We start from the raw sequence: 26,184 nt of genomic DNA on the forward strand, positions 1-26,184 counted from the left end.
TCTGTGTGCCCAGGTTCTTCTCTCTAATTTCTAGTTTTCCAGTTGTGTTGTCTTGCTCAGGGTGCTGCAACCGCGGCTCCCTGGCTATTTATAGATTCCCCCCCAAAAAACAAATACATATGTAACATTTTTCAATCAGAAATAGATGGGTTTGGAAAGATTGGGACTATCTGAAGTAGGCTACATTAAAATCTACAGGACAATACATGTTAAAACCTGATCTTAAAAAAAAAACAGCCTGTTCCATGTTAAGTTTCTGTTGCTGAAAGTTTGCAGACTAGGCCTGTCTGAATGGGCAAGTTTCTCATTTATAAAAGTAAAGTAAAGAAACAAACAACACTTAAAGCAGTAAAATAAATATTGATTATAATCAAACCTTCTGTTTCATTATAACACTTGTGTATCTGTGTGTGTATTTCAATTATTCACTGGTGGTTTATAAATCAAAAACTAGTATCACCAGGAGTATCACTCCTGAGGCATATTTACTGTACAAGATGCGATGCTCCCTGCAACTTCACCAGACAGCTGCTGTGGCCGCTGCTCTGGGACACTGAATGTCAGATTTGAGCCGACTTCTATCTGTGGTGCTGAATATCAGATATATTGTGCTTGAAAGGGGCTCTAGTTTCTTGTGCAACTCCCTTTTTTGTCTTCTTTCTCCTTGTTTGTAACCAGTCTCGCGTCTTGCTGCCTTACTCCACTTTATATTTATTTAAATTTTACCCCCTTTTCTCCCTAATTTCGTGGTATCCAATTGTTTTAGTAGCTACTATCTTGTCTCATCGCTACAACTCCCGTACGGACTCGGGAGAGACGAAGGTCGAAAGCCATGCGTCCTCCGATACACAACCCAACCAAGCCGCACTGCTTCTTAACACAGCGCGCATCCAACCCGGAAGCCAGCCGTACCAATGTGTCGGAGGAAACACCGTGCACCTGGTGACCTGGTTAGTGTGCACTGCACCCGGCCCGCCACAGGAGTCACTAAAGCGATGAGACAAGGATATCCCTACCGGCCAAACCCTCCCTAACCCGGACGATGCTATGCCAATTGTGTGTCGCCCCACGGACCTCCCGGTCGCGGCCGGCTGCGACAAAGCCTGGGCGCGAACCGCGATGCAATGCCCTAGACCACTGCGCCACCCGGGAGGCCTTACTCCATATTTTAATCCTGAATTGAAATCTGTGCAAATTTCTACACACATTCTCCCTTTGACTCAGTATTAAAATCAATTAATTTCTGGGTAACAATTAAGTACCTTACTGTGATTGCTTTCAATTAAAATGGTTAAAAAAGAAACCAAAATAGCTTATGCGAAGCGCAATATCTCAAGCTAGAATTTTGCTATGACTTTCTGGGAGTGGTCTGAGTGGGGAGGGAAAACTAGCTGTTATTGGCAGAGCGGTTTGGAACGCTTTCTTATTGGTCTATTAACTCATTTAACAAATTCCATCCCACCAAAACAGGCAGAAATTTCAGGTGCTTTTTTCAAACAGCGCTTACACTAAAAGGGCATTATCATTTTCACAAATTCACAGTATTATTCCAACTTCGTAGTGTGGAAATATATATAAAACATAGGAAAATCACTTTGTTGACTGCAATTGGCCTTTAATGTATGATTTTTGAGAACATTCAACTGCATATCTCAAGATAGGATTTCATTTTCTTTGAGCACTTCCCAAATCCCCTCCCCCTCTCCCTCCCTCCCCCAGAGACAACCAGGAGAAGATGATCTACTATCTCCTGTTGGACAGGAAGGAGCGTTACCCCAGTTACGAGGATGAAGATCTGCCGCCCCGAAATGACGTAGGTGAGTCCCTAGGTGGCAGGAGCGAGCCACTGACCACACTGACACTCTCCACCCCTGTCTGGTCTACTGTCTTCCTCCTGCCCCCGTCTCTGTGTCTGGGCGTGCTCAATTTGGTGTCTGACAGTGTGTGGGGGGGGGGGGGGGGTGCATGTATGGGCTGTCTGTGTGTTTATAGGGATATTTTTTGTATTTATGAGAGGGTTACTATTAGAGGTCGACCGATTGTGAGTTTTCAACGCCGATACCGATACCGATTATTGGAGGACAAAAAAAAGTCGATACCGATTAATCGGACGATTTTTATATATACATTTGTAATAATGACAATGACAACAATACTGAATGAACACTTATTTTAACTTAATATAATACATCAATAAAATCAATTTAGTCTCAAATAAATAATGAAACATGTTAAATTTGGTTTAAATAATGCAAAAACACAGTGTTGGAGAAGAAAGTACAAGTGCAATATGTGCCATGTAAAAAGCTAACGTTTAAGTTCCTTGCTCAGAACACGAGAACATATGAAAGCTGGTGGTTCCTTTTAACACGAGTCTTCAATATTCCCAGGTAAGAAGTTTTAGGTTGTAGTTATTATAGGACTATTTCTCTCTTATACCATTTGTATTTCATATACCTTTGACTATTGGATGTTCTAATAGGTACTTTAGTATTGCCAGCCTAATCTCGGGAGTTGATAGGCTTGAAGTCATAAACAGTGCAATGCTTGAATCACAGCGAAGAGCTGCTGGCAAACGCAGTGCTGTTTGAATGAATGCTAACAAGCCTGCTGCTGCCTACCACCACTCAGTCAGACTGCTCTATCAAATCATAGACTTAATTATAATATAATAACACACAGAAATACGAGCCTTAGATCATTAATATGGTCAAATCTGGAAACTATCATTTTGAAAACAAAACGTTTATTATTTCAGTGAATTACATAACCGTTTCCATATTTTATCTAACGGGTGGCATTCATAAGTCTAAATATTGCTGTTACATTGCACAACCTTCAATGTTATGTCATAATTATGTCAAATTCTGGCAAATTAATTACGGTCTTTGTTAGGGAAGAAATGGTCTTCACACAGTTCGCAACGAGCGAGGCGGCCCAAACTGCTGCATATACCCTGACTCTGCTTGCACAAAACACAAGAGAAGTGACACAATTTCCCTAGTTAAAAGAAATTCATGTTAGCAGGCAATATTAACTAAATATGCTGGTTTAAAAATATATACTTATGTATTGATTTTAAGAAAGGCATTGATGTTTATGGTTAGGTACACATTGGTGCTCCAAAAGTGCTTTTTTTGCGAATGTGCTTGTTAAATCACCCGTTTGGAGAAGTAGGCTGTGATTCTATGATAAATTAACCGCATCGATCATATGCAACGCAGGACAAGCTAGATAAACTAGTAATATCATCATGCATGTGTAGTTAACTAGTGATTATGTTAAGATTGATTGTTTTTTATTAGATAAGTTTAATGCTAGCTAGCACCTTACCGTGGCTCCTTGCTGCACTCTCATAACAGGTAGTCAGTCTGCCACGCAGTCTCCTCGTGTAGTGCAGTGTAATTGGCCATAATTGGTGTCCAAACATGCCGATTACCGGAAAAAAAACTTGATATCAGCCCTAATTAATCGGCCATTCCGATTAATCTGTCGACCTCGAGTTACTATGTACAGCCAGGTAAATTTTTTTGCCACTGTTGATAAAGATGAGCAAAAATACTGTATAAAACAGAGCTGCTGGAAAACGTGTGGCAACACAGCATTTGCCCCAGTACTTTTCAATCTGCCACACCACTTTCAAAGCAGCAGCACCGAACGTGTTTACCAGACATATTCATTAGTTCACATCATAGAAAAATTTAGAAAAACGTTTTGCAACATGATAGAAAACAGCTGTTTCTTATTGGACAAGTTGACCTGGTGCCTCCCCCAATTTCATCCCGTTTGCCTATGTTTTATCTAGTGAGTACAAACCTGTTCCTGAGATTTCATGCAACCTCCAAACTCGCAGCTACAAGTGGATTAGCTTGTCAGTCACAGTGGTCTACTAGCTGCAGCCTACAGAGCTGCAACAACCGCGCCTCTCAACAACTAGGTTTGGTTGCACCAGCACCTTGCTGTTTGACTCTGCACTCTACACTTGGTTTCTTTCTTCGCTCACGCTCCTCACCTGCCTGCTTGGTTGCCTGCCTCGTGAGAGAGCGAACACACATTTCCATGGGAAACAAGGTATGTGTTAATAAAATCAGTTTAGTCATTCTCTAAAACTAGCTAGACCCAATATATAGCTAACTAACAAAACTACTAATGTTAGCTTTAGAAACCTAGCTAGATAGCTAACAGTATTTAGCTAGGTTAATGCAATAATGTAACCAGCAGCTAACGTTCACAATTTAGAATCACTTAATAAATGTGTTTGGCACAGGATAAAGAAGATTAAATGACCTACTGCTGCTATCCAAGGCCATACTGAAGTTTCTGAAAGGTTAGTCAGCGAGATGTCAGTCCCGTAATGTTGGACTTTTTATTTTATTTCCACCTCTGGTGTTTGTGGTGCACATTTCACAATCTTATAAGTAAAAAACCTACACATTCTGCCAAAGAACAGTCTACACAGACAATATGCACACATTTTTCCAACCATAACAGAATTGCAGAAAGAGAGAATTTATTGATTGTTACTACCATAACTTTCACAAATACAGAGACAGGCAGCCATCATGGTGTCAGTCTTTTTTGACTAGCTAGTGCATTAGTGACACTTACTGATATGAACTGGTAATGCAGGTTTGGTTAGAATAGATTGCAATAGAATGAATGACGTTCAATAAAATCTACTTAATGAAAAGGGGGTTATTATTTAATGAATATGTTGAAAGTAGTTGATTTAAGATTGAATATATGGATTTTACAGGAAATCAGTTCCTACAGTGCGCGCCAGGGAACCAACCTCTGGTGGGCCAGATGGAGACCAGGACAACAACACAAGTTTAGTGGTTTTATGACTTAGGCTACACATAAAACATGTTTTGTTACAAACTCTACTGTGTATATGTAAACCTGCCTTCTTACATAAAGCATACATAATTAATAATTGCAGAAGAGTGCTGTAGTCAGACAAACAAATAATAGGTTTTATGACATACAATTAAAATACTTTACAACATTAAAACCTGTCTATCTTTTACATTTTTCAAAGTCCACTGCTTAACGTTGTGTGTATATAGAGTGAAATTAATATTTAAAGACATTGTAACCATTCTTTGCATATTGCTCAGCCCTGCTATAGTAGTTCACCAAACTATGTAGTTTGTTGAAGTTGTTGTCTCTAGCTCTTTTGTTATCAGATTCAGAATGAATAATAACAAAGTTTGTGGTAGTTTGAAAGGGTTTGACCCACCGTAGCGTAGGAATTAAAATGACCTAACAAGAAAACCACAAGCCCTATAGTCATAGCACAGATGAAAAGGGAAGCTGTCTATAATAATAATATTTTGTCATAGTCTACGAGTAGGACCCAGAGTTTTACCTGAACCAGGTCATGAGATCAGGAAAAACTCCAGGCCCCAGAAAAGACACGTACGAATTTTGCCACACCACATTTGAACCCGTGGTGCCACCTCTGGTATAAAATATATAATACAAATACTGAGCTATATTGTATGTTCCAAAAAAAAGGAAGGTATTATTTAATGGGGTTACCTGGTGTGCGTGGCCGAAGAGCTTTATTTTCCTGTCATTTGACCATAGCACCGGTTCCAATCCAAATGCCAATGCTGTTTACATTTGTTGGATGACATGAAAACATGAAAATTGGCCATTCACACCAGTGGTTAATTTTGTATCGATAAAAAGATGCAGAAAAGGGGCCTCCCGAGTGGTGTAGCGGTCTAAGGGCTTTAGGTGTCATTACAGACCTGGGTTCAATCCCAGGCTATGTCACAACCGTCTGTTACCAGTAGTTCCATAGTGCGGCGCACAATTGGCATAGCGTTGTTAGGGGAGGGTTTGGCCGGGCCGGGGGTGAGGCCCCTCTAGCAACCCCCTGTGTCAGGCCGGGCTCCCTGTCAGCTGTCGTCAGTTGAACAGTGTTTCCTCCAACACATTGATGCAGCTGGCTTCCGTATTAAGTGGGCGGGTGTTAAGGAGCGTGGTTTGGCTGGTCCTGTTTCAGAGGACGCATGACTCGACCTTTGCCTCTTCTGAGCCCGTTGGTGAGTTGCAGCAATGAGACAAGAATTTAATTGAAAAATGGGGTGAAAAAAAATAGTAACCCCATACATTCCATTTGAGTAATATAGCATACACCCTTATCCAGAGCATCTTACAGTACTGAGTGGTTACATTTTCATACTGGTCTCTCGTGGGAATCTAACCCACAATCCTGGCGTGGCAAGCACCATGCGCTACCAACTGAGCCACACATGCCTACTGTAAAATATGGTGGTGGATCTTTGGGGCCCTTGTCAACGACGTCATTAACTTTACCCAGTACCAGGTCATTTTAGCCAAAAACCTGGTTGCCTCTGCCAGGAGGCTGAAACTTGGCCGCAAGTGGATCTTCCAGCAAAAGACAATAACCCCAAGCACACATCAAAGTCCACACTTCTTAAATTTTTTTCATTGACCACAAAATCAACATATTGCAATTACCATCTCTCCGGACTTGAATGCCATTGAAAACCTGTGGTTTGAATTGAAGAGGGCAATGCATAAGCGCAGACGAAGGATATCAAGGATCTGGAAAGATTCCGTATGGGGAAAATGGTCAAGGTTCCCTCCCAATGTGTTCTCCAATCTCATAAAACATTTTACAAAAGGCTCAGTGCCATTATCCTGTCAAGGTGAGCTATTGAAAACAATCATTTTGACCCCTATCTTTTTGGAGAAAAAAACATTATTTAACAGGTAATCTTTCTTTGAGCAATTATATTAGTATAAAGTAATATACTTTTCCATTTTTTGGGGAGCATACAAAATAGTGCAGTATTGGTATTATTTATTTTATATAGTCTTTTGCTCATCTTTATCAAGGGTGTCAAATTTGGACCTGACTGCACGTGGTATGATCCGATTTAAGGGGAAGTTGGGGTTGGTGTTACTGCATGCTGTGCTAACTCCACCCTTGTGTCCCTCAGCGGACCCCCCTCGTAAGCGTGTGGACTCTCCCATGCTGACACGTCACAGCCGCTGCCGCCCGGAGAGAAAGAGCCTGGAGGTTTTGAGTGTGACCGAGCAGGGGTCTCCCACCCCACCACGCAGGGCCCTGGACACGGCCGCAAACAGCCAGAGGTACTGGGGGTCTCACACACACAGTCCAGAAACACACATAAAGACTGAACATGCTTACTCTACAAAAAAATTGTTTCTAGCCACATAGAATACACAGAGTATAGATTATAATACATATACTAGTAAATAAGCCAACAGTGGACCTACTTAATGGTGGAATAATTACCTTTTCTTCACCTCTATGATGATGACATTTAACCTTATGACCTCGTGACCCCTCTACAGGTCTCGCTCAGTCAGTGGGGCGTCCACCGGCCTTTCCTCCAGCCCTCTCAGCAGTCCCAGGGTAAGAGACCTGTTGGCCAACACTTTTAACATCAACTCTGAAGTGATAAAGTATACAACGTTGACTCTGAACTGTCTGTTCATATGTATGTCAGTGTATTGTTTTGCAATGCTCAAAGATCCGTTTTTTATGGCTGATTGAAAATGCATTAACATTGCTTTAGCGTTCCTTCCGAGATTGTCCATCTCACTCAAGCTTCTTGATCATTCAGAGCCATTTTACATGTAATAACACCACTCTTATCGGAATAATTCTTACTCATTGGGATTTTCTTTGTCATTTTTTCTTTTTCTGCTTCTCTACACCATACCTTCTACTATATCCACCAACTTGATAGATGCACATTTTGTTGCGCATCAAGTAACATGTTTGGTTTGCAGAATTTAAAAATATATATTTAGGCCTTCCTCTAGTTGGTCATCATTGGAAGTCGTTGTTGGTTTAAGCTTTTTGTTCAATTTGAGAAGTTGTGTTCCACTAACTGTGAAAATGTCAACATACTGGTTAAATTGTTTCTGTTCTGGATCAGCAAAAGCAGAAACCCTGTTTTACCACAGTCATAGCATCACTACTGAAAGAGGAAGTTCACAGAACAGAGTCATAATGTATTGCTTATGCCATGTTGTAGTGTTTGTCTTCCATACTGTTTCTGACATGGAGGGATTTTTGTGTACTGGGTTATCTAATATGATAGCTTAAAATGATAAAAAAAAAGTGAGGTTGGAATATAAATGGTTGAATTCGCAGTCAGAACTAATGATTTTCCAATTAGTTATACAAATAGCTCACACTGTCAGTGCAGTTTCTTCACCATCATACAAGAAGCACTCTTTTGTCATAACCCATAACACTCATTTCCATCCTTTTTCAATTTTTCCATTCCTCTCTCTTCTTTTCCAATCCTCCACCCCTCCCCTAGTCCTATCAGAGCCCCGTCTTCACGTTTAGCCAATCAGACGTCACCTCCGCCACCCCTCACACTAAGGACCCATCCAAATCAGGAAGGGCTACCACTTCTCGGCCGGCCCGAGCTCTCGACAAACCCAAACCGTCGCAGAACCCTAACACCCAGACCCTGCCCACCCCCACCAAGGGCGGCCGGCCCCACCTCCAACCCATCATGTCCATCCCCATCCACAACTCACCCTCCTGCTCGCCCTCGCCCCTCCTCTCGCCCATCCCCCGCTTCTTCCCCTCGCCATCCATGCTCAAGTCGGTCACTAAGAGCTTTTACCCCAACTCTGCCCACTCTGTGTCGCAGGTTACTCCCCAGGGCTCTCCGCTGCCAACCCCCATGGGCACCCCCGTCCACCACCCCTTCTCCACCCCTCCCTCTAACTCCTCCTCCTCGTCCTCCTCCTTGCGGGTGGAGGGAGGCGGAGGGGTGGGCTCCCTGTCCCTGACTCCTCCCTCCAGCCCCGGAGGGTGCGGCATGGCAGCTAGCAGCTCCGCCCACTGGAGGACCCGGCTCAACTCGTTCAAGAACAACCTGCTCGGCTCACCCCGCTTCCACCGCCGCAAGATGCAGGGTGAGAGGTCACAAGGTTTCTTTAGGTGTTTCCCCTAAAGGAAGTTGCAGTTAGGGCTGTTGCGGTGACAGCATTACCGGCACACCAGCAGTCATGAGTCATGGCCGCAGTAAAATTCTACGTCACGGTAAATCTCCTCTTATGCACTCTGGACATGCATTAGTAATACCCAACTCGCTAATAATCATCAGGTCGCTAATGGACTGGTACTCAGGGCTCTATTATTCCTCTAACCAATCTGACATCAATGCAAAAGCAATCGAAAATAACAAACACATCATAAAACAGTATGTGCTTTTAAAACTCACTTACCTCACTGTTTTTGATCAATTTGAAGATAGAAGTTCAACAAATTGAAATGGTCGCTGTGGATGTTGTTTCAAAGCCTAACACAACAAAATGGACAGTGCTTTCTAAGGTTAGGATGAATTCAAAACACCCTAATGCATTTTAGAGCTTATGCATAAGCATAGGCCTATATAAGAGCCCAAGCCCGAAAAAACCACCCCCGAACTAAAATAATGATTGTGCAGTTATACAATACATAGCCTACCGCATATTACACATGGCAGAAAAAGATAGTGTCTTTGGTACATCATTGGTACAGTGCCTTGCAAAAGTATTCATCCCCCTTGGTTTTTATTTTATTTTGTTGCATTACAACCTGTAATTTAAATAGATTTGTATTTGTATTTCATGTAATGGACATACTTACAATAGTCCAAATTGTTGAAGGGATTTTTTTTTAAATAACTTGTTTAAAAAAATTCAAAAAAGAAACGGAACAGGGGTGCGTGCATATTGGTGAAGTCAGAAGTTTACATACACATAGGTTGGTGTCATTAAAACTCGTTTTTCAACCACTCCACCAATTTCTTGTTAACAAACTATACTTTGGAAAGTCGGTTAGGACATCTACTTTGTGCATGACACAAGTCATTTTTCCAACAGTTGTTTACAGACAGATTATTTCACTTATACCGGTAATTCACGGTATCACAATTCCAGTGGGTCAGAAGTTTACATACACTAAATTGACTGTGCCTTTAAACAGCTTGGGAAATTCCAGAAAATTATATCCTGGCTTCAGAAGCTTCTGATAGGCTAATCATTTGGTGTCAATTGGTGTACCTGCGGATGTATTTCAAGGCCTACCTTCAAACTCAGTGGCTCTTTGCTTGACATCATGGGAAATTCAAAAGAAATCAGCCAAAACAGTAGACCTCCACAAGTCTGGTTCATCCTTGGGAGCAATTTCCAAACGCCTGCTACCACGTTCATCTGTACAAACAATGTCATACCGCTCAGGAAGGAAAAGTGTTCTGTCTCCTAGAGATGAATGTACTTTGGTGTGAAAAGTGCAAATCAATCCCAGAACAACAGCAAAGGACCTTGTGAAGCTGCTGGAGGAAACAGGTACAAAAGTATCTATATCCACAGTAAAACGAGTCCTATATTGACATAGCCTGAAAGGCCGCTCAGCAAGGAGGAAGACACTGCTCCAAAACCGCCATAAAAAAAATCGGAATGCGGTTTGCAACTGCACATGTGAACAAAGATCGTACTTTTTGGAGAAATGTCCTCTGGTCTGATGAAACAAAAATAGAACTGTTTGGCCATAATGACCATTGTTATGTTTGGAGGAAAAAGGGGGAGGCTTGCAAGCCAAAGAACACCATCCCAACCGTGAAGGACGGGGTTGGTAGCATCATGTTGTGGGGGTGCTTTGCTGTAGGAGGGACTGGTGCATTTCACAAAATAGGATGAAAATTAGGTGGATATATTGAAGCAACATCTCAAGACATCAGTCTTGAGCTTGGTCACAAATGGGTCTTCCAAATGGACAATGACCCCAATCATACTTCCAAAGTTGTGGCAAAATGGCTTAAGGACAACAAAGTCAAGTTATTGGAGTGGCCAACACAAAGCCCTGACCTCAATGCTATAGAAAAATTGTAGGCAGACCTGAAAAAGCATGTGCGAGCAAGGAAGCCTACAAATCTGACTCAGTTCCTCCTCTGTCAGGAGGAATGGGTCAAAATTCACCCAACTTTATTGAGGGAAGGTTGTGGAAGGCTACCCAAAACGTTTGACCCAAGTTAAACAATTTAAAGGCAACGCTACCAAATACAAATTGAGTGTTTGTAAACTTCTCACCCACTGGGAATGTGATGAAAGAAATAAAAGCAGAAATAAATCTGACTTAGTTTTTTGTGAGCTCAACACACCAATCATTCACGAGAGAAATTGGGCGCGTTCCACAGCTAAGGCAAAGCAACGCAAAAACTAATGGTTGTGTACAACGTTATCGACTGTGTCATCGACTGACAAATTGTTATAACATATGATGTGATTAGCTGATACGTAAAATACCTATCCAGGCGTTGTAAGATCTGTCAGGCATCAGCAACATATCATCATGGAAATGCCCCAATTAAGTCAAGAACGATGTGGGACACTGGGCTGAAGGCAGTTGTAGTTTTCATTATTCAACCTAGTTCAGCGCAGAAAAATTGTAATTAACTACAGTGGCCCTAATCCGCTGCGCCTGTTCTTCCCTGCTTGGACAGAGACAGATAGCCTACACAGAACACATGAGAGAGGTGTGTACACAATACAACAACAAAGAGGGATAGAGACAGTTTGTGAGGTAGCACTACCCCATTGATAGTTGTAGTAGTTGGTAATTAGCAGTCTTGAATGTATGTACTTTGAAGACCAAGTAAAATTATTTTGCAGACATCTCTGCAGAATACATAGGCTTCTAGCCAGCTAGCTACTAGCCTAGCTAAATAGGATGACAAAGACAGTACAGTATGGGGAGCACAGAGATAAAGTTAGATGGTTGTCTGGCTGGCTGGCTGCTATTGTCTACCCATTGTGGACCTAACAATTAATGTTGTCATTGTTTTGGCAATTGAAGGTTCACTATTTGGAGCTTTGGAATTTCCATTAAAAAGCTCTAAAATCATTTCATAATGTATTTCATGTTTTAAAAAATTATTGAATGTGATGATTTTTAATAGCCGAACAGAAACCTAACCGACCGCAAAAAGCACTAATCGCTCAGCACTAATAGCAATAGTTAACATTTAATAAAATTTAAATTGAGCAAATTAGCATACATTACTAAATGCACGTCCTGTCAACCCCATAAATCAACTATTGACCTGTTTTTTTCAGTGCCCACATCAGAGGATATGTCCAGGCTGACCCCTGAGTCCAGCCCTGAGTAAGTCACAGACACACACTTATGAACATGCCTCTTAGATGCCCTACCTCGCTATAACTATGAGTTTGTGTGTCCATTTCTATCCCTGTGTGTGTGTGTGTGTGTGTGTGTGTCTCTCTCTCTCTCTCTCTCTCTGTCTATCACCCGTCTGTCCCTCTCTCTCTCTCTGTCTATCACCCGTCTGTCCCTCTCTCTCTCTCCCGTCTCTCTCTGTCTTTCTGTCTATCACCCGTCTGTCCCTCTCTCTCTCTCTCTCTCTCTCTCTCTCTTCTCTACTCTCTCTCTCGTCTCTACTCTCTCTCTCTCTCTCTGTGTCAGGCTGGCTAAGAAGTCATGGTTTGGGAACTTCGTCAGCCTGGAGAAGGAGGAGCAGATCTTTGTGGTGATCCGAGACAAGCCGCTGAGCTCTGTGAAAGCAGACATCGTCCATGCCTTCCTCTCTGTAAGTATCTGGTTCCGCTTTGAACATCTTCAATTAGTCATATTTTTTATTGAACCTTTATTTAACTATGCAAGTCAGTTAACCTCTCTTGGGTAGCGGGCAGTATTTTCACATCCGGATGAGAAGCATTCCCAAAGTAAACTGCCTGTTACTCAGGCCCAGAAGCTAGGATATGCATATCATTGGTAGATTTGGATCGAGAAAACTCTTAAGAACACTAGTTTCCTAAACTGTTAAAAATAATGTCTGTGAGTATAACAGAACTGATATGGCAGGCGAAACCCCGAGGACAAACCATCCCAAAAAAATAAAAAATTAAGCCTTCCACTATTTTCAATGGCTGTCACTTTTATTATAAGGTGAAGTTCTCCCAGATTGCAGTTCCTAGGGCTTCCACTAGATGTTAACAGTCTTTAGAAAGAGTTTCAGGCTGGTTTTTGGAAAAATTTGCCAGAAATTGTAGTTTTTCTAGGTGGCTCCCATTTTGGCTGTAGTGTTTCCAAGCTCGTGAATGAGAGCGCGTTCTTTGGTATTTTTCTCCGGTAAAGCAAATAACGATTCTCCGTCTTAGATTTTATCGTTTATTTACGTATTAGGGTACCTAAGGTTTGATTATAAACATTGTTTGACTTGTTTGGAAAAGTTTATTAGTAACGTTTGGGATACATGTTTTTATGCATTTTGAAGAAGGGAAGCTGGGTGGATTATTGACTTGAGTTTTTATTGATATAAAGAAGGACATTGTCGAGCAAAAGGACCATTTGTGATGTAACTGGGACCGTTTGGAGTGCCAACAGAAGAAGATCATCAAAGGTAAGGCATTTATTATATCGCTATTTCTGATAGTGTCGCACCTGCCTGGTTGAAATATGTTTTTCATGGATTTGTATGCGGGCGCTGTCCTCAGAAAATCGCATGGTGTGCTTTCGCCGTAAATCCTTTTTGAAATCTGATACAATGGCTGGATTAACAAGAAGTTAAGCTTTATTTTGATGTATTACACTTGTGATTTTATGAAGGTTAACCTGTTTGGGGTAGGGGGCAACGTTTTCACTTTTGAATAAATAGCGTGCCCAAACTGAACTGCCTCCTACTCTGTCCCAGATTTTAATATATGCAAATTATTATTAATATTGGATAGAAAACACTATGAAGTTTCTACAACTGTTTGAATCATGTCTGTGAGTATAACAGAACTTATTTAGCAGGCGAAACCCCGAGGACAAACCATTCAGATTTTTTTATATTTTTAAACACTGATTCCTCGTCTGGTATCTTCTCTGCACCTGGGTTCAATCTCACCACGTCATTGCAAGCTTCTTACCTCAAAATGGACCCAGCAGATCTCACCCAGATCCAGAATGCTATAACCCAACAAGGAGCACTGCTGGGGCGGCAGGAAGAACAACTCTCTCGGATATCGGAGACCCTCTGGGCACTTACCGATTCCCTCCAACCATGGCCCAACCTCAACCCAGGCGGAGCCAATGCCCAAGTCTCATCACCCAGTTCTACAGGCGTCGTCATAGTTCATCCAGAGAACCTGCACCGGGAACCCAAGATCCCAGCCCTCGAAGCAGTATGACAGCCATCCGGGAGGATGCAAGGGGTTCCTCACTCAGTGCTCTCTGGTGTTCGAGCTACAGTCCTCCTCGTTCCACACCGGTCGGGCCATGATCACCTACATCATCTCTCTACTCTCGGGCAAGGCCCTGGGGTGGGCAATGTCTAATGTCCATCAAGGATGAACTGGTTGCTCGTGAACTGGGCGAGGACCTCGATTCCCTGATAACGCTGGCCATCAGATTTGACAACCGCATCTGAGAATGTGTAAGACAGCGCCTTTTTGAAACCGCATCCCAGTTTCCGGAGCACCCCGAGCCCAGCATTGAGGAGCCCAGGCAGCTGGGATGCACTCGTCTGAGCCCACAGGAATGTGCCAGGCGCCTGCGCGGGGTATGCTGCCTCTACTGTGGAGGCCTCGGCCATCTCCGTTCTACATGCCCAGAGTTGACGGGAAACACCAGGCTCTCCAGGGCAAGGGGAGACCCTGACGAGCTGTGCAGTTACACCCCAGCTACCCAGTCACCGTCTGACACTACCCGCAACCCTCTATTGGGACAACCGTCAGCACCACATTCCATCCCTCTGCAGATTCAAGCCCTCTATGGATGCCCCAGGTGGAATATCAGCCCATTCTACTGCAGTTTGGGGTGAACCACTCAGAGACTCTTAGTTTTCTTTTGAACACTGCTCCCGAGCACCCACTCACCTAGGGTATCCCTGGCTAGTGCTACATAACCCGCTATTTTCCTGGTCTATGGGACACCTACTAGACTGAGGTATTAACTGCCAGACTAAATGCCTAAGACCCCCACCAAGAGCCTCACCGTGTTCCCCGGCATCCATTGAAGACCAAGACTTTTACACTCTCCCTCCCGAGGACTTCGACCTCCGGGAAGCCTTCAGTAAGAGGCAATCTGCCACCCTCCCTCCTCATCATCCATACGACTGCGCCATAGAACTCCTACCTGGCTCCACCCCTCCCCTGGGCCCTCTCGACCCCTGAAGCAGCAGTCATGGACAACTACATCCGGGAGTCGCTGGAGGCAGCTTTCATTCGCTCCTCTACATCCCCAGCTGGTGCAGGCTTCTTCTTCGCAGGAAAGAAGGATGGAGGTCTGTGTCCCTGCATAGATTACAGAGGGCTGAACAAAATTACGATTAAGAATTGTTACCCCCTACTCCTGATGTCCACCTTCTTGGAGTTGGCCCATGGGGCCCAATTCTTCAGCAAACTGAACTTCTGCAACGCTTACCACTATCTGGTGAGAATCAGGGAGGGAGATGAATGGTGGTCACTATGACTATTTAGTCATGCCCTTATTATCAAACTCACCTGCAGTCTTTCAACCATTGGTCAATGACACTCTTAGCGATATGTTGAATCGGTTCATCTTTGTTTACCTCAACGACATCCTGATCTTCTCCAAAACTCTTCTGGAACACATACTGCACGTCCTCCAAAGCCTGAGACGCCTCCTGCAGAGCCAGCTATTTGGTCCAACCTGTCAGTATACTTTATCACAGGGTTACCTCCATCCCAAGGGCTTACCACTATCCTGGTGGTCATTGATTGGTTCTCCAAGAAAGCCCATTTCATTGCCTTTACTCAAGTTGCCCTCATTGAAGGAGACGCTGATCTCATGATTACATCTCATGATGTCTTTCGACTACAAGGACTTCCACAGGACATGTCTCGGATCGTGGGCCCCAGTTCGTCGCACGGAATTGGAAAGCCTTCTGCTCCCTGTTGGGCGTGTCTGTGAGTCTCTCCTTGGGAATCCACCCACAGTCGAATGGGCAAACGGATCGGGCCAACTAGGAGCTGGAGAAGTTCCTCTGCTGTTTCTTCTCCACCCAGGTCAGCAACCGGAGCAAGTTCCTTGTCCTGGGCAGGGAGTGCTCATAACACACTGCCGAAATCGTCCACTGGAATGTCGTCATTTGAGGTCCCCCTCCCCCCCCCTGTTTCCTGAACAACAGGCCAAAGCGGGGGTGCCATCAGCTGAGGCGTTCATTCGACGATGTCGTCGCACCTGGATCAGAGCACGATCCTCCTTGCTCCGCTCCTCTGCCTGACACCAACACCAGGCAAACCGGCACTGAAGGCCTCTTCGGGCTCCTCTGACGGGTCAACGCGTGTGGCTGTCCACCCGTGATCTTCCCTTAAAGGTGGACTGGCAAAAGCTTGCTCCGCGCTGCATAGAACCATTCAAGATCCCGAGTCGCATCAACCTATTGTCTCCAGCTTCCCAGGTCTATGAAGGTCTGTCCATCCTTCCATGTCTCCCGTCTCAAGTTGTTAAGGACCAGTCCCTTCCCTCCCCCCACACCTGCCCCTTCATCCCCTCGACTTGTTGATGGTCGCCCAGCCTAAACTGTCTGGCGTCTGTTGAAGGCTCGTCGGGTCCAAGGCATCCTGCACTACCTGGTGGACTGCGAGGGCTATGGCCCTGAGGAGCGGGCATGGGTGCCTGCCCGGGACATCCTGGATCCGGGACTTGTTTGGGACTTCAACCAACTACGTGGGAGTCGTCATGGCTCTGCGGCTGGAGACGCTCCTAGAAGGGGGTGTACGGCAGAGACCATCCTAGAGACATTAACGATACTCAGGTGTGTCCAATTTACTCATTATGATTTCTCTGTTAGAGGTGTGTTTTCTGTTGTCCTTTGCAGAAGCTTGAATTGTTTACCGTGTGTGTAAGTTTGTTTCCTGAGTGAGTTTGAGGCTTAGTGTTTGTTGTTTTTTCCAGTGTACTGTAATCCTGCGGCTACTGTTTATCAGTAAAGTATTTATGTTTATCCTTAACCACTGATTCCTCGTCTGGTCTCTTCTCTGCAGCTGGGTCCAACCTCACCACGTCACACCGTCACACTGTCATCCGTCTTCAGTCCTAGTAATATGTTTTTAAAGTGCTAGGAATTTTTCTTGTGAACCTTTATATTTTCAATGCAATCCGTTTTAATGACAAACATTTCTTGCTCTCTACTACCCCATCTCACACGGACTCTGTTTCTGTCTCTCCCCCTCACACAATCTTCCCCTTGGTCTCTTACTTTCTCTACCCGTCTCTCCTTTTCTTTCTTAACATTACCCTACGCATCCTCTCTCTCCCCCTACCCCCCTCATTAGATCCCCTCCCTCATCCACAGCGTCATCTGCCAGACCAGCTTCAGGGCCGAGTACAAGACTTCCTGCGGCCCCTCCGTCTTCCAGAAGCCTGTTAAGTTCCAGGTGGACATTGCCTTCTCCGAGGGAGAGAGAGAGCGGGATAGGGAGAAAACCGAGAGGGAAGTCAAGAGAGAGACAGGCATCTACAGTGTGACATTCACCCTCATATCAGGCAAGTGGAACTTGGAATAGAAAGTATAACTGTTCATTCTAGTGCTGTTCGTTGGTGATTTTACAATATCTGGTTATATATGGTGGCTTGAATTGGTACAGTTCCACGAATTAATGAAAGAAAGTAGGGCAGGTTTGTTATGGTGGAAGGGTGTGTGTGTGTGTTTGTGCACGCACGCACGCGGTGCAGGTGTGTGTCTCATGTGCTGGTAAAAGCTTGCATCTTCTCAATGCCTTTGTGTGTGTGTGTGTGTGTTTTCGCAGGTCCTAGTCGCAGGTTCAAACGAGTGGTGGAGACCATTCAGGCCCAGCTTCACAGCTCCCATGATCAGCCCGTGGGGGTCTCTGGTGAGTCATACACATTCTCTTCTACTCACACACACCAACCTCCTCACATTCGGCTACACTTTCTAATAACTGAAATTAATAATCTATCATTTGCTTTATAAATTATTGTAATTGTTATAAATGTTTGTATATGTTTACAAATAATGAAATGCTAATTTATTAATAGTATGCACACTATGTATTGATAACGTATTCATTATTCATGAAAATTATTTATTATTATTTCTCCACATTCTTACACCACATTGGTTTCACCTACATGAATGGAGTCACTTTCTTCCAGGGTTCCCCAACTGGTGGCCTGTGGACTGAATTTGGTCCACGGGGGGTTTATTTGACACCTCAAGTTTTCTGAACAGAAAAATGCATATATATATAACAACAAAAAAATGCATAAAAAATGTACACTATCGTTCAAAAGTTTGGGGTCACTTAGAAATGTCCTTGTTTTTGAAAGAATAGAAAAATGTGTCCATTAAAATAACATCAAATTGATGAGAAATACAGTGTAGGCATTGTTAATTTTGTAAATGGCCATTGTAGCTGGAAACGGCAGATCGTTTTAACGGAACATCTGCATAGGTATACAGAGGCACATTATCAGCAACCATCACTCCTGTGTTCCAGTGGCACATTGTGTTAACTAATCCAAGTTTATCATTTTAACAGGCGAATTGATCATTAGAAAACCCTTTTGTAATTATGTTAGCACTGCTGAAAACTGTTGTTCTGATTAAAGAAGCAATAAAACTGGCCTTCTTTAGGCTAGTTGAGTATCTGGAGCATCAGCAATTGTGGGTTTTATTACAGGCTCAAAATGGCCCATCTTAATATTTTATTTTTTATTGGCCAGTCTGAGATATGGCTTTTTCTTTGCAACTCTGCCTAGAAGGCCAGCATCCCTGTGATAAGGCGTGTCTCGGTGAGAGGTGTAGGAGTCAGGCGCAGGAGAGCAGGGATTTGTGAGAAGCGTGTTTAATATATATATAGTCCACCAATACAAAAATGGCACAGACGAAAATCCAAAACTACGCTCTCGAAGGATCAGAAACTCGTGCCAACACACGGAGGAACAACCACAGTTCCGACACTTACATACACGTGCCTAAATATTGAAAACAATACAGAAACTTGTGCAAAAACGCACGGAGGAACAAACTCAGTTCCGAAACTTAACTACACGTGCGTAATAGTGAAAACAATAAACATCAAAGATGATCGAGCGCAAATACACACAAGCTTAATCCCGCACGAACTAGGGGGGCATGCTGTCCCGTCCTCTGGCAGTCTCTATGGGGGTGCCACAGGGTTCAATTCTCGGGCCGACTCTTTTCTCTGTATATATCAATGATGTTGCTCTTGCTGCGGCCGATTCCCTGATCCACCTTTACGCAGACGACACCATTCTATATACTTCCGGCCCGTCCTTGGACACTGTGCTATCTAACCTCCAAACGAGCTTCAATGCCATACAACACTCCTTCCGTGGCCTCCAACTGCTCTTAAACGCTAGTAAAACCAAATGCATGCTTTTCAACCGTTCGCTGCCTGCACCCGCACGCCTGACTAGCATCACCACCCTGGATGGTTCCGACCTTGAATATGTGGACATCTATAAGTACCTAGGTGTCTGGCTAGACTGTAAACTCTCCTTCCAGACTCATATCAAACATCTCCAATCGAAAATCAAATCAAGAATCGGCTTTCTATTCCGCAACAAAGCCTCCTTCACTCACGCCGCCAAACTTACCCTAGTAAAACTGACTATCCTACCGATCCTCGACTTCGGCGATGTCATCTACAAAATTGCTTCCAACACTCTACTCAGCAAACTGGATGCAGTTTATCACAGTGCCATCCGTTTTGTCACTAAAGCAGCTTATACCACCCACCACTGCGACCTGTATACTCTAGTCGGCTGGCCCTCGCTACATATTCGGCGCCAGACCCACTGGCTCCAGGTCATCTACAAGTCCATGCTAGGTAAAGCTCTGCCTTATCTCAGTTCACTGGTCACGATGGCAACACCCACCCGTAGCACGCGCTCCAGCAGGTGTATCTCACTGATCATCCCTAAAGCCAACACCTCATTTGGCCGCCTTTCGTTCCAGTTCTCTGCTGCTTGTGACTGGAACGAATTGCAAAAATCTCTGAAGTTGGAGACTTTTATCTCCCTCACCAACTTCAAACATCTGCTATCTGAGCAGCTAACCGATCGCTGCAGCTGTACATAGTCTATCGGTAAATAGCCCACCCATTTTTAGCTACCTCATCCCCATACCTCTTTTTATTTATTTACTTTTCTGCTCTTTTGCACACCAATATCTCTACCTGTACATGACCATCTGATCATTTATCACTCCAGTGTTAATCTGCAAAATTGTAATTATTCGCCTACCTCCTCATGCCTTTTGCACACAATGTATATAGACTCCCTTTTTTTCTACTGTGTTATTGACTTGTTAATTGTTTACTCCATGTGTAACTCTGTGTTGTCTGTTCACACTGCTATGCTTTATCTTGGCCAGGTCGCAGTTGCAAATGAGAACTTTTTCTCAACTACCCTACCTGGTTAAATAAAGGTGAAATAAAAATAAATAAAAAATAGTGAAAACAATAAACATCAAAGATGATCGAGCGCAAATACACACAAGCTTAATCCCGCACGAACTAAGGCAGGGAACATGCGCCCTATATACACACAGAAATAAATGCAAATGAAACCAGGTGTGAAAAGGAACACAGACAAAATAACCAGAAAAGGAAAAAGGGATCGGTGGAGGCTAGTAAACCGGCGACGCCGAGCGCCGCTTGAACAGGGAAAGGAGTTACCTTCGGTAGAAGTCATGACAATCCCGGAGTCGCCTCTTCACTGTTGAGGTTGAGACTGGTGTTTTGCGGGTACTATTTAATGAAACTGCCAGTTGAGGACTCGTGAGGCATCTGTTTCTCAAACTAGACACTAATGTACTTGTCCTCTTGCTCAGATGTGCACCAGGGCCTCCCACTCCTCTTTCTATTCTGGTTAGAGACAGTTTGCGCTTTTCTGTGAAGGGAGTAGTGCACAGTGATGTACGAGATCTTCAGTTTCTTGTCAATTTCTCGCATGGAATAGCCTCCATTTCTCAGAACAAGAATAGACTGACAAGTTTCAGAAGAAGGTTCTTTGTTTCTGGCCATTTTGAGCCTGTAATCAAACCCACAAATGCTGATGCTCCAGATACTCAACTAGTCTAAAGAAGGTCAGTTTTATTGCTCCTTTAATCAGGACAACTATTTTCAAATGTGCTAACATAATTGCAAAAGGGTTTTCTAATGATCAATTAGCCTTTTAAAATGATAAACTTGGATTAGCTAACACAACGTGCCATTGGAACACAGGTGTGATGGTTGCTGATAATGGGCCTCTGTATGCCTACGTAGATATTTCATGAACAATATGCCATTTCTGGCTACAAAAGTAATTTACAACATTAACAATGTCTACACTGTATTTCTGATCAATTTCATGTTATTTGAATGGACAAAAAAAATGTTTTTCTTTCAAAAACAAGGACATTTGTAAGTGACCCCAAACTTTTGAATGGTAGTGTGTGATATATATATATATATATATATCAACAAAAAATGAAACGTCCCTTTTTCAGGACCCTGTCTTTCAAAGATAATTCGTGAAAATCCAAATTACTTCACAGATATTCATTGTGAAGGGTTTAAACGCTGTTTCCCATGCTTGTTCAATGAACCATAAACATTTAATGAACATGCACCTGTGGAACGGTCGTTAAGACACTAACAGCTTACAGACGGTAGGCAACTAAGGTCACAGTTATGAAATTTTAGGACACTTAAGAGGCCTTTCTACTGACTCTGAAAAAAAAACACCACAAGAAAGATGCCCAGGGTCCCTATAATTATATATATGTTTTTATAATTTGTAAAATACTGTAAAAACACCAGGAAATCAGTGCCAAATTATTTTAATTATAGAAATTTGTTCCCAAGTATTCTGACTCATAATAGAGAGAAACGTGATCGTATACAAATTTAAGCAAGGTTTGAAATTATTATGTTTTAGTCATATTGGGCTTCTTGCGGTCAATTTGCAGTCTACAAATTATTTGTAATTATATTCCGGCATACCGACCATCCTCTCAATATTTTTTTTTGTCATGTGGCTGAATCTATTTGACCCCCTACTCTCTCTTTCTCTCTCTCTCTCTCTCTCTACAGACCCCTTCCCAGACGAGAAGAACAATCAGCCCCACGGGACCCCCACTCGCCAGAACTCCCGCCGCTCCGAGGGCGGAGGTGATCGGTGTGAGTGGGGCGAGAGAGGCGACGGAGGAGGCATCGGAGGCAGTGGGGGGGTCCTACAACGCAGAGGCTCTGGGAAGGAGAGGACCCAGCTACTGTCCTCCAACGGAACACAGTCCCAACCCTGAGAGAGAAAGAGAGACCAGTCGGGTAGCAGGTGTCCAAGCGCCATTGGGGGAAAAAAGCAGACAAATTGTCAAACAAAACCTCACACCCTCACAAACCATGATATATCTCCCATTCTGCCCCGAGAACATGTCTCAACAAGTTGCTTTAAGCCCAAACACAAGCTGTCGTTTTTTTCTGTGTTGAAATGTACATTCATTCACTGAATCAAGCAGGGATCCAATCCAGACCAGTAATAAAACATTTTTTTTAAATGTCAAAAGGGAGTCATGGATGAGCTAGACACATCAAAGGTCAAACTAGGAACTTTGAAGAAGCTCTAGTTTGCATGCCAGTTAGCAAGTCATTGTGCAAAAATATGTTTAAAAGTGGCAATATGTAACTTTTAGCGCGACCTGACCAAATTCACATAGAAATGTGAGTTATAGATCTATCATTCTACTTGGAAGCAAGTCTAAGAAGCGGTAGATCTGTTCTGTGTGCAATTTCTATGCTTCCTGTTCTTAAGTTTAGTTTTTAGTTTTTGCGTCTTTTACTTTAGTTTTTTTTACTGTACACCAGCTTCAAGCAGCTGTTTAGATGGTAACATTATTCTCTACACGACACTAACTTATTTTATCACAAACTGAAATTTGGCAAACTGTTAGTGTTTTAGCAACCAGGAAATGGCAGAGTGATATCTACATAGTGCAACTTCAATATAGATGATAAGACCTGCTAGCGTACCATGGATGGTCCCGGAAATCAAACCCACTATCCTGGCATTACAAATGCCATACTATACCAACTAAACTACAGAGGACCAATCCAATAACTCAAGCCAAAAGATAAGAACGCTTTGAACAATCTTGAGACGGTTCTCTAAAATACAGAACTCCCCCCTCCCCTGTACCTTTACCGCTCAGCAGCAAAGGAGACCTGATGAATACCTTGATGTGCCCAACAGTGTACATACATTTACTCAAAAGACAATGAAAGACGATGGAGACATGTAGAACCCTCTTGCTTATTATCACAGACCACCCATTCCAGAAGATAGAACCTGCTGCTAATTCAGTGAATGAGTTTGACAACACCTAAAGATCCTGCTTTAAAATTGAGAAATTATGTCCTTGAAAAAAATACATGTAAACTTTGTCTTCTGTTGTCAAGAAATACAAATTAAGCTAAGTTGAATGTGAAGAATATTTTTTTATTTAGGTTTAGTTAAGATGATTTATATATTGATTTCAGGGATGTCGACACTCAGCGAAGATATAGGAGAGAGGAATGACATCAGGAAGAATTGACATCTTGGACATACAGTATCTGCTCCAGCATCTGAATGTGGAACCCAAGCCGATGGGAATTTAAAGGGTCAGAACGAAGTTGCCATTGATGTGTTTTGGAATTATTTTTGTATTTTCTTTTTTCTCAGAGTCAAATACAATGTAACCAAGATACATTTGTTGGAAACCTTTTGCTCTGAAGAAAAGTATTTTTGATTTGATGAGAAATATGAACATATATTTTAAAAGACATGGGCAAACAGTTACATGGATTGGACCACTGTTTGTCGGTGACTCGATAAAAAGTGCATTCCTGACCCATGGATCGGACAGACTCCATTTGCTCTCTGAGCTCGTCTCATATTACCACAGTTCACATGTTGAATCCAAATATAGATTTGAACATTTATTCATCGATGGACATTCTCAAAATGCTGACATATTACTCCTTGCTATCCAAGACTTAAAAAAGGCAAACAAGTGAGTCCCGTCATCACCAATGAACCAAGTAATATATCCTCTGCACCCAAGTCCACCTTACTATCACCACTCAACAAGCATGATGATCATGTATCACAACAGTATTAGGTGATAGAGACTAGACACATTACCAGTCACATTACCAGTCTTCCTTACAACAGATGCAGAATGTTTCCTTGTAATGTATTTATTTACTTGTTTTATTTACTGTATGTATTTATTAATATATTATTTATTTAGGAAATTCATATTGCACCAACAAATAATGTACCAGTAAAAGTTTGGACACACCTACTTATTCCAGGGAATAATAGTGAAGACATCAAAACTATGAAATAACACATGTAGTAAGCGAAAAAGTGTTAAACAAATCAAAATATATTTTAGATTTTAGACTCTTCAAAGTAGCCACTGGCTACTAAAATATATTATAGATTTTAGACCCTTCAAAGTAGCCAGTGGCTACTTTGAAGAATCTAAAATATATTTTGATTTGTTTAACAGTTTTTTGCTTACTACATGTGTTGTTTCATAGTTTTGATGTCTTCACTATTATTCTACAATGTAAATATAAAGATAAACCCTTGATGAGTCTGCGTTTCCAAACTTTTGACTGGTACTGTATATCAGGATCTAATGCACTTTATATCTTTGATTTCTTTCTCTTTCCCCTGACACCAATATTGTTTTAAGATCATGAACTTTGAACTGTTACATTCCTTCCCACCTTTCTGTCTAAATGTTAGTTTCTATTGTATGAGTTAGTTATACACAGAGTATACCAAACATTAGGAACATCTTCCTAATATTGAGTTGCACCCCCCCTTTTTCCAATGATAACAGCCTCAATTCGTCGGGGCATGGACTCTACAAGGTGTCGCAAGCATTCCACAGGGATGCTGGCCCAAGTTGACTCCAATGCTTCCCACAGCTGAGTCAAGTTGGCTAGATATCCTTTGGGTGGTGGACCATTCTTGATACACAGAGGAAACTGTTGACCGTGAAAAACCCAGCAGTGTTGCAGTTTTTGATACATACTGGTGCACCTGGCACCTACTACCATACCCCGTTCGAAGGCACTTAAATCTTTTGTCTTGAACATTCACCCTCTGAATGGCACACATACACAATCCATGTCTCAATTGTCTCAAGGCCTAAAAATCATTCTTTAACCTGTCTCCTCCCCTTCATCTACACTGATTGAAGTGGATTTAACATGTGACAATAAGGGATCATAGCTTTCACCTGGATTAACCTGGTCAGTCTATGTCATGGAAGGTAAAAAAAAAAAAAATGGTATACTCAGTGTATATTTCATGCTCTGTTCAGGGTCGTATTCACTAGGAATGAAATGGAAGCAAACGAGCGTTTTGTGCACACCAATGAATACGACCCAGTTTTGATAATGGGAAAGTAGTCCATGTCTGAGTCGGGGATTTATATATCAGATCTGTTGCACCACCTGTGACCAGGTTACAGGCAAAGAGATGAGAGGGACTCTCTTCAAGCATTCTGTATAAAGTGACTGAGCCAGCAGTGAGCACAATTCTCTGGCAAGCTCAGCTGTCCACATTCATTGACCGACACTAGCAACCATCATCATACACCTTTCCTCAACAACATCAAAATGCTCATTCTGCTCCCATGTCTTTCTTTATGCTTTCCCCCTTGACCTGTCTGTCAGTCATCACCACTTCTAGCAATCACATTGTGCAGATCACTTGATACCACTGTACAAGTCGGTGTCACTGTCGGTATTTATCCTATGATTGTTCACTGTCATCTTCATCACCACGATCATCATATTCATCATCCTTAATCTAGCTAAGATTGTAAACTATTCTTAATTCCTAAGGTCAGTAGAATAAGGTGTTTTAAAAACGAAATGTCTATCATAATTTCAACATCAAAGTGCACTATGATAATTATTGCCTGTGATAAAAAAAAAAAAATGATGGTTGAATTGATGGTCAAAATAGAGACATCCACCTTATTGTAATGATTATAATAATAAACTCTCCAATGGTGTGTCTGTACTTTGAGTTTCTTGTAGTTCCAAACTGAAAAGCATAAATCATTTACAAAATCCACATCATTGAACCATTGGAAAATGGGG

At 42.6% G+C, this 26,184-nt stretch overlaps 1 protein-coding gene across 2 annotated transcripts in view; it reads left to right on the forward strand.

Moving 5' to 3' along the window:
- The window catches only part of LOC139377469 (serine/threonine-protein kinase BRSK2-like), a 32,487-nt gene extending 6,392 nt beyond the window's left edge, over positions 1 to 26,095 (forward strand). The window contains exons 11-19 of one of the 2 annotated variants that reach the window (XM_071120498.1): positions 1,720 to 1,817; positions 6,981 to 7,134; positions 7,360 to 7,420; positions 8,340 to 8,949; positions 12,133 to 12,181; positions 12,500 to 12,623; positions 17,320 to 17,530; positions 17,794 to 17,877; positions 22,111 to 26,095. In XM_071120498.1, the coding sequence (XP_070976599.1) occupies positions 1,720 to 1,817; positions 6,981 to 7,134; positions 7,360 to 7,420; positions 8,340 to 8,949; positions 12,133 to 12,181; positions 12,500 to 12,623; positions 17,320 to 17,530; positions 17,794 to 17,877; positions 22,111 to 22,322 (1,603 nt within the window). In that variant the 3' untranslated portion in view covers positions 22,323 to 26,095. The remainder of the gene's footprint in view (positions 1 to 1,719; positions 1,818 to 6,980; positions 7,135 to 7,359; positions 7,421 to 8,339; positions 8,950 to 12,132; positions 12,182 to 12,499; positions 12,624 to 17,319; positions 17,531 to 17,793; positions 17,878 to 22,110) is intronic. The other variant, XM_071120499.1, reaches the window with a different exon arrangement.
- The last annotated feature ends 89 nt before the right edge of the window (positions 26,096 to 26,184 follow it).

The sequence above is a fragment of the Oncorhynchus clarkii genome, chromosome 20 (assembly GCF_045791955.1).
Source record: "Oncorhynchus clarkii lewisi isolate Uvic-CL-2024 chromosome 20, UVic_Ocla_1.0, whole genome shotgun sequence".
Taxonomy (NCBI): domain Eukaryota; kingdom Metazoa; phylum Chordata; class Actinopteri; order Salmoniformes; family Salmonidae; genus Oncorhynchus; species Oncorhynchus clarkii.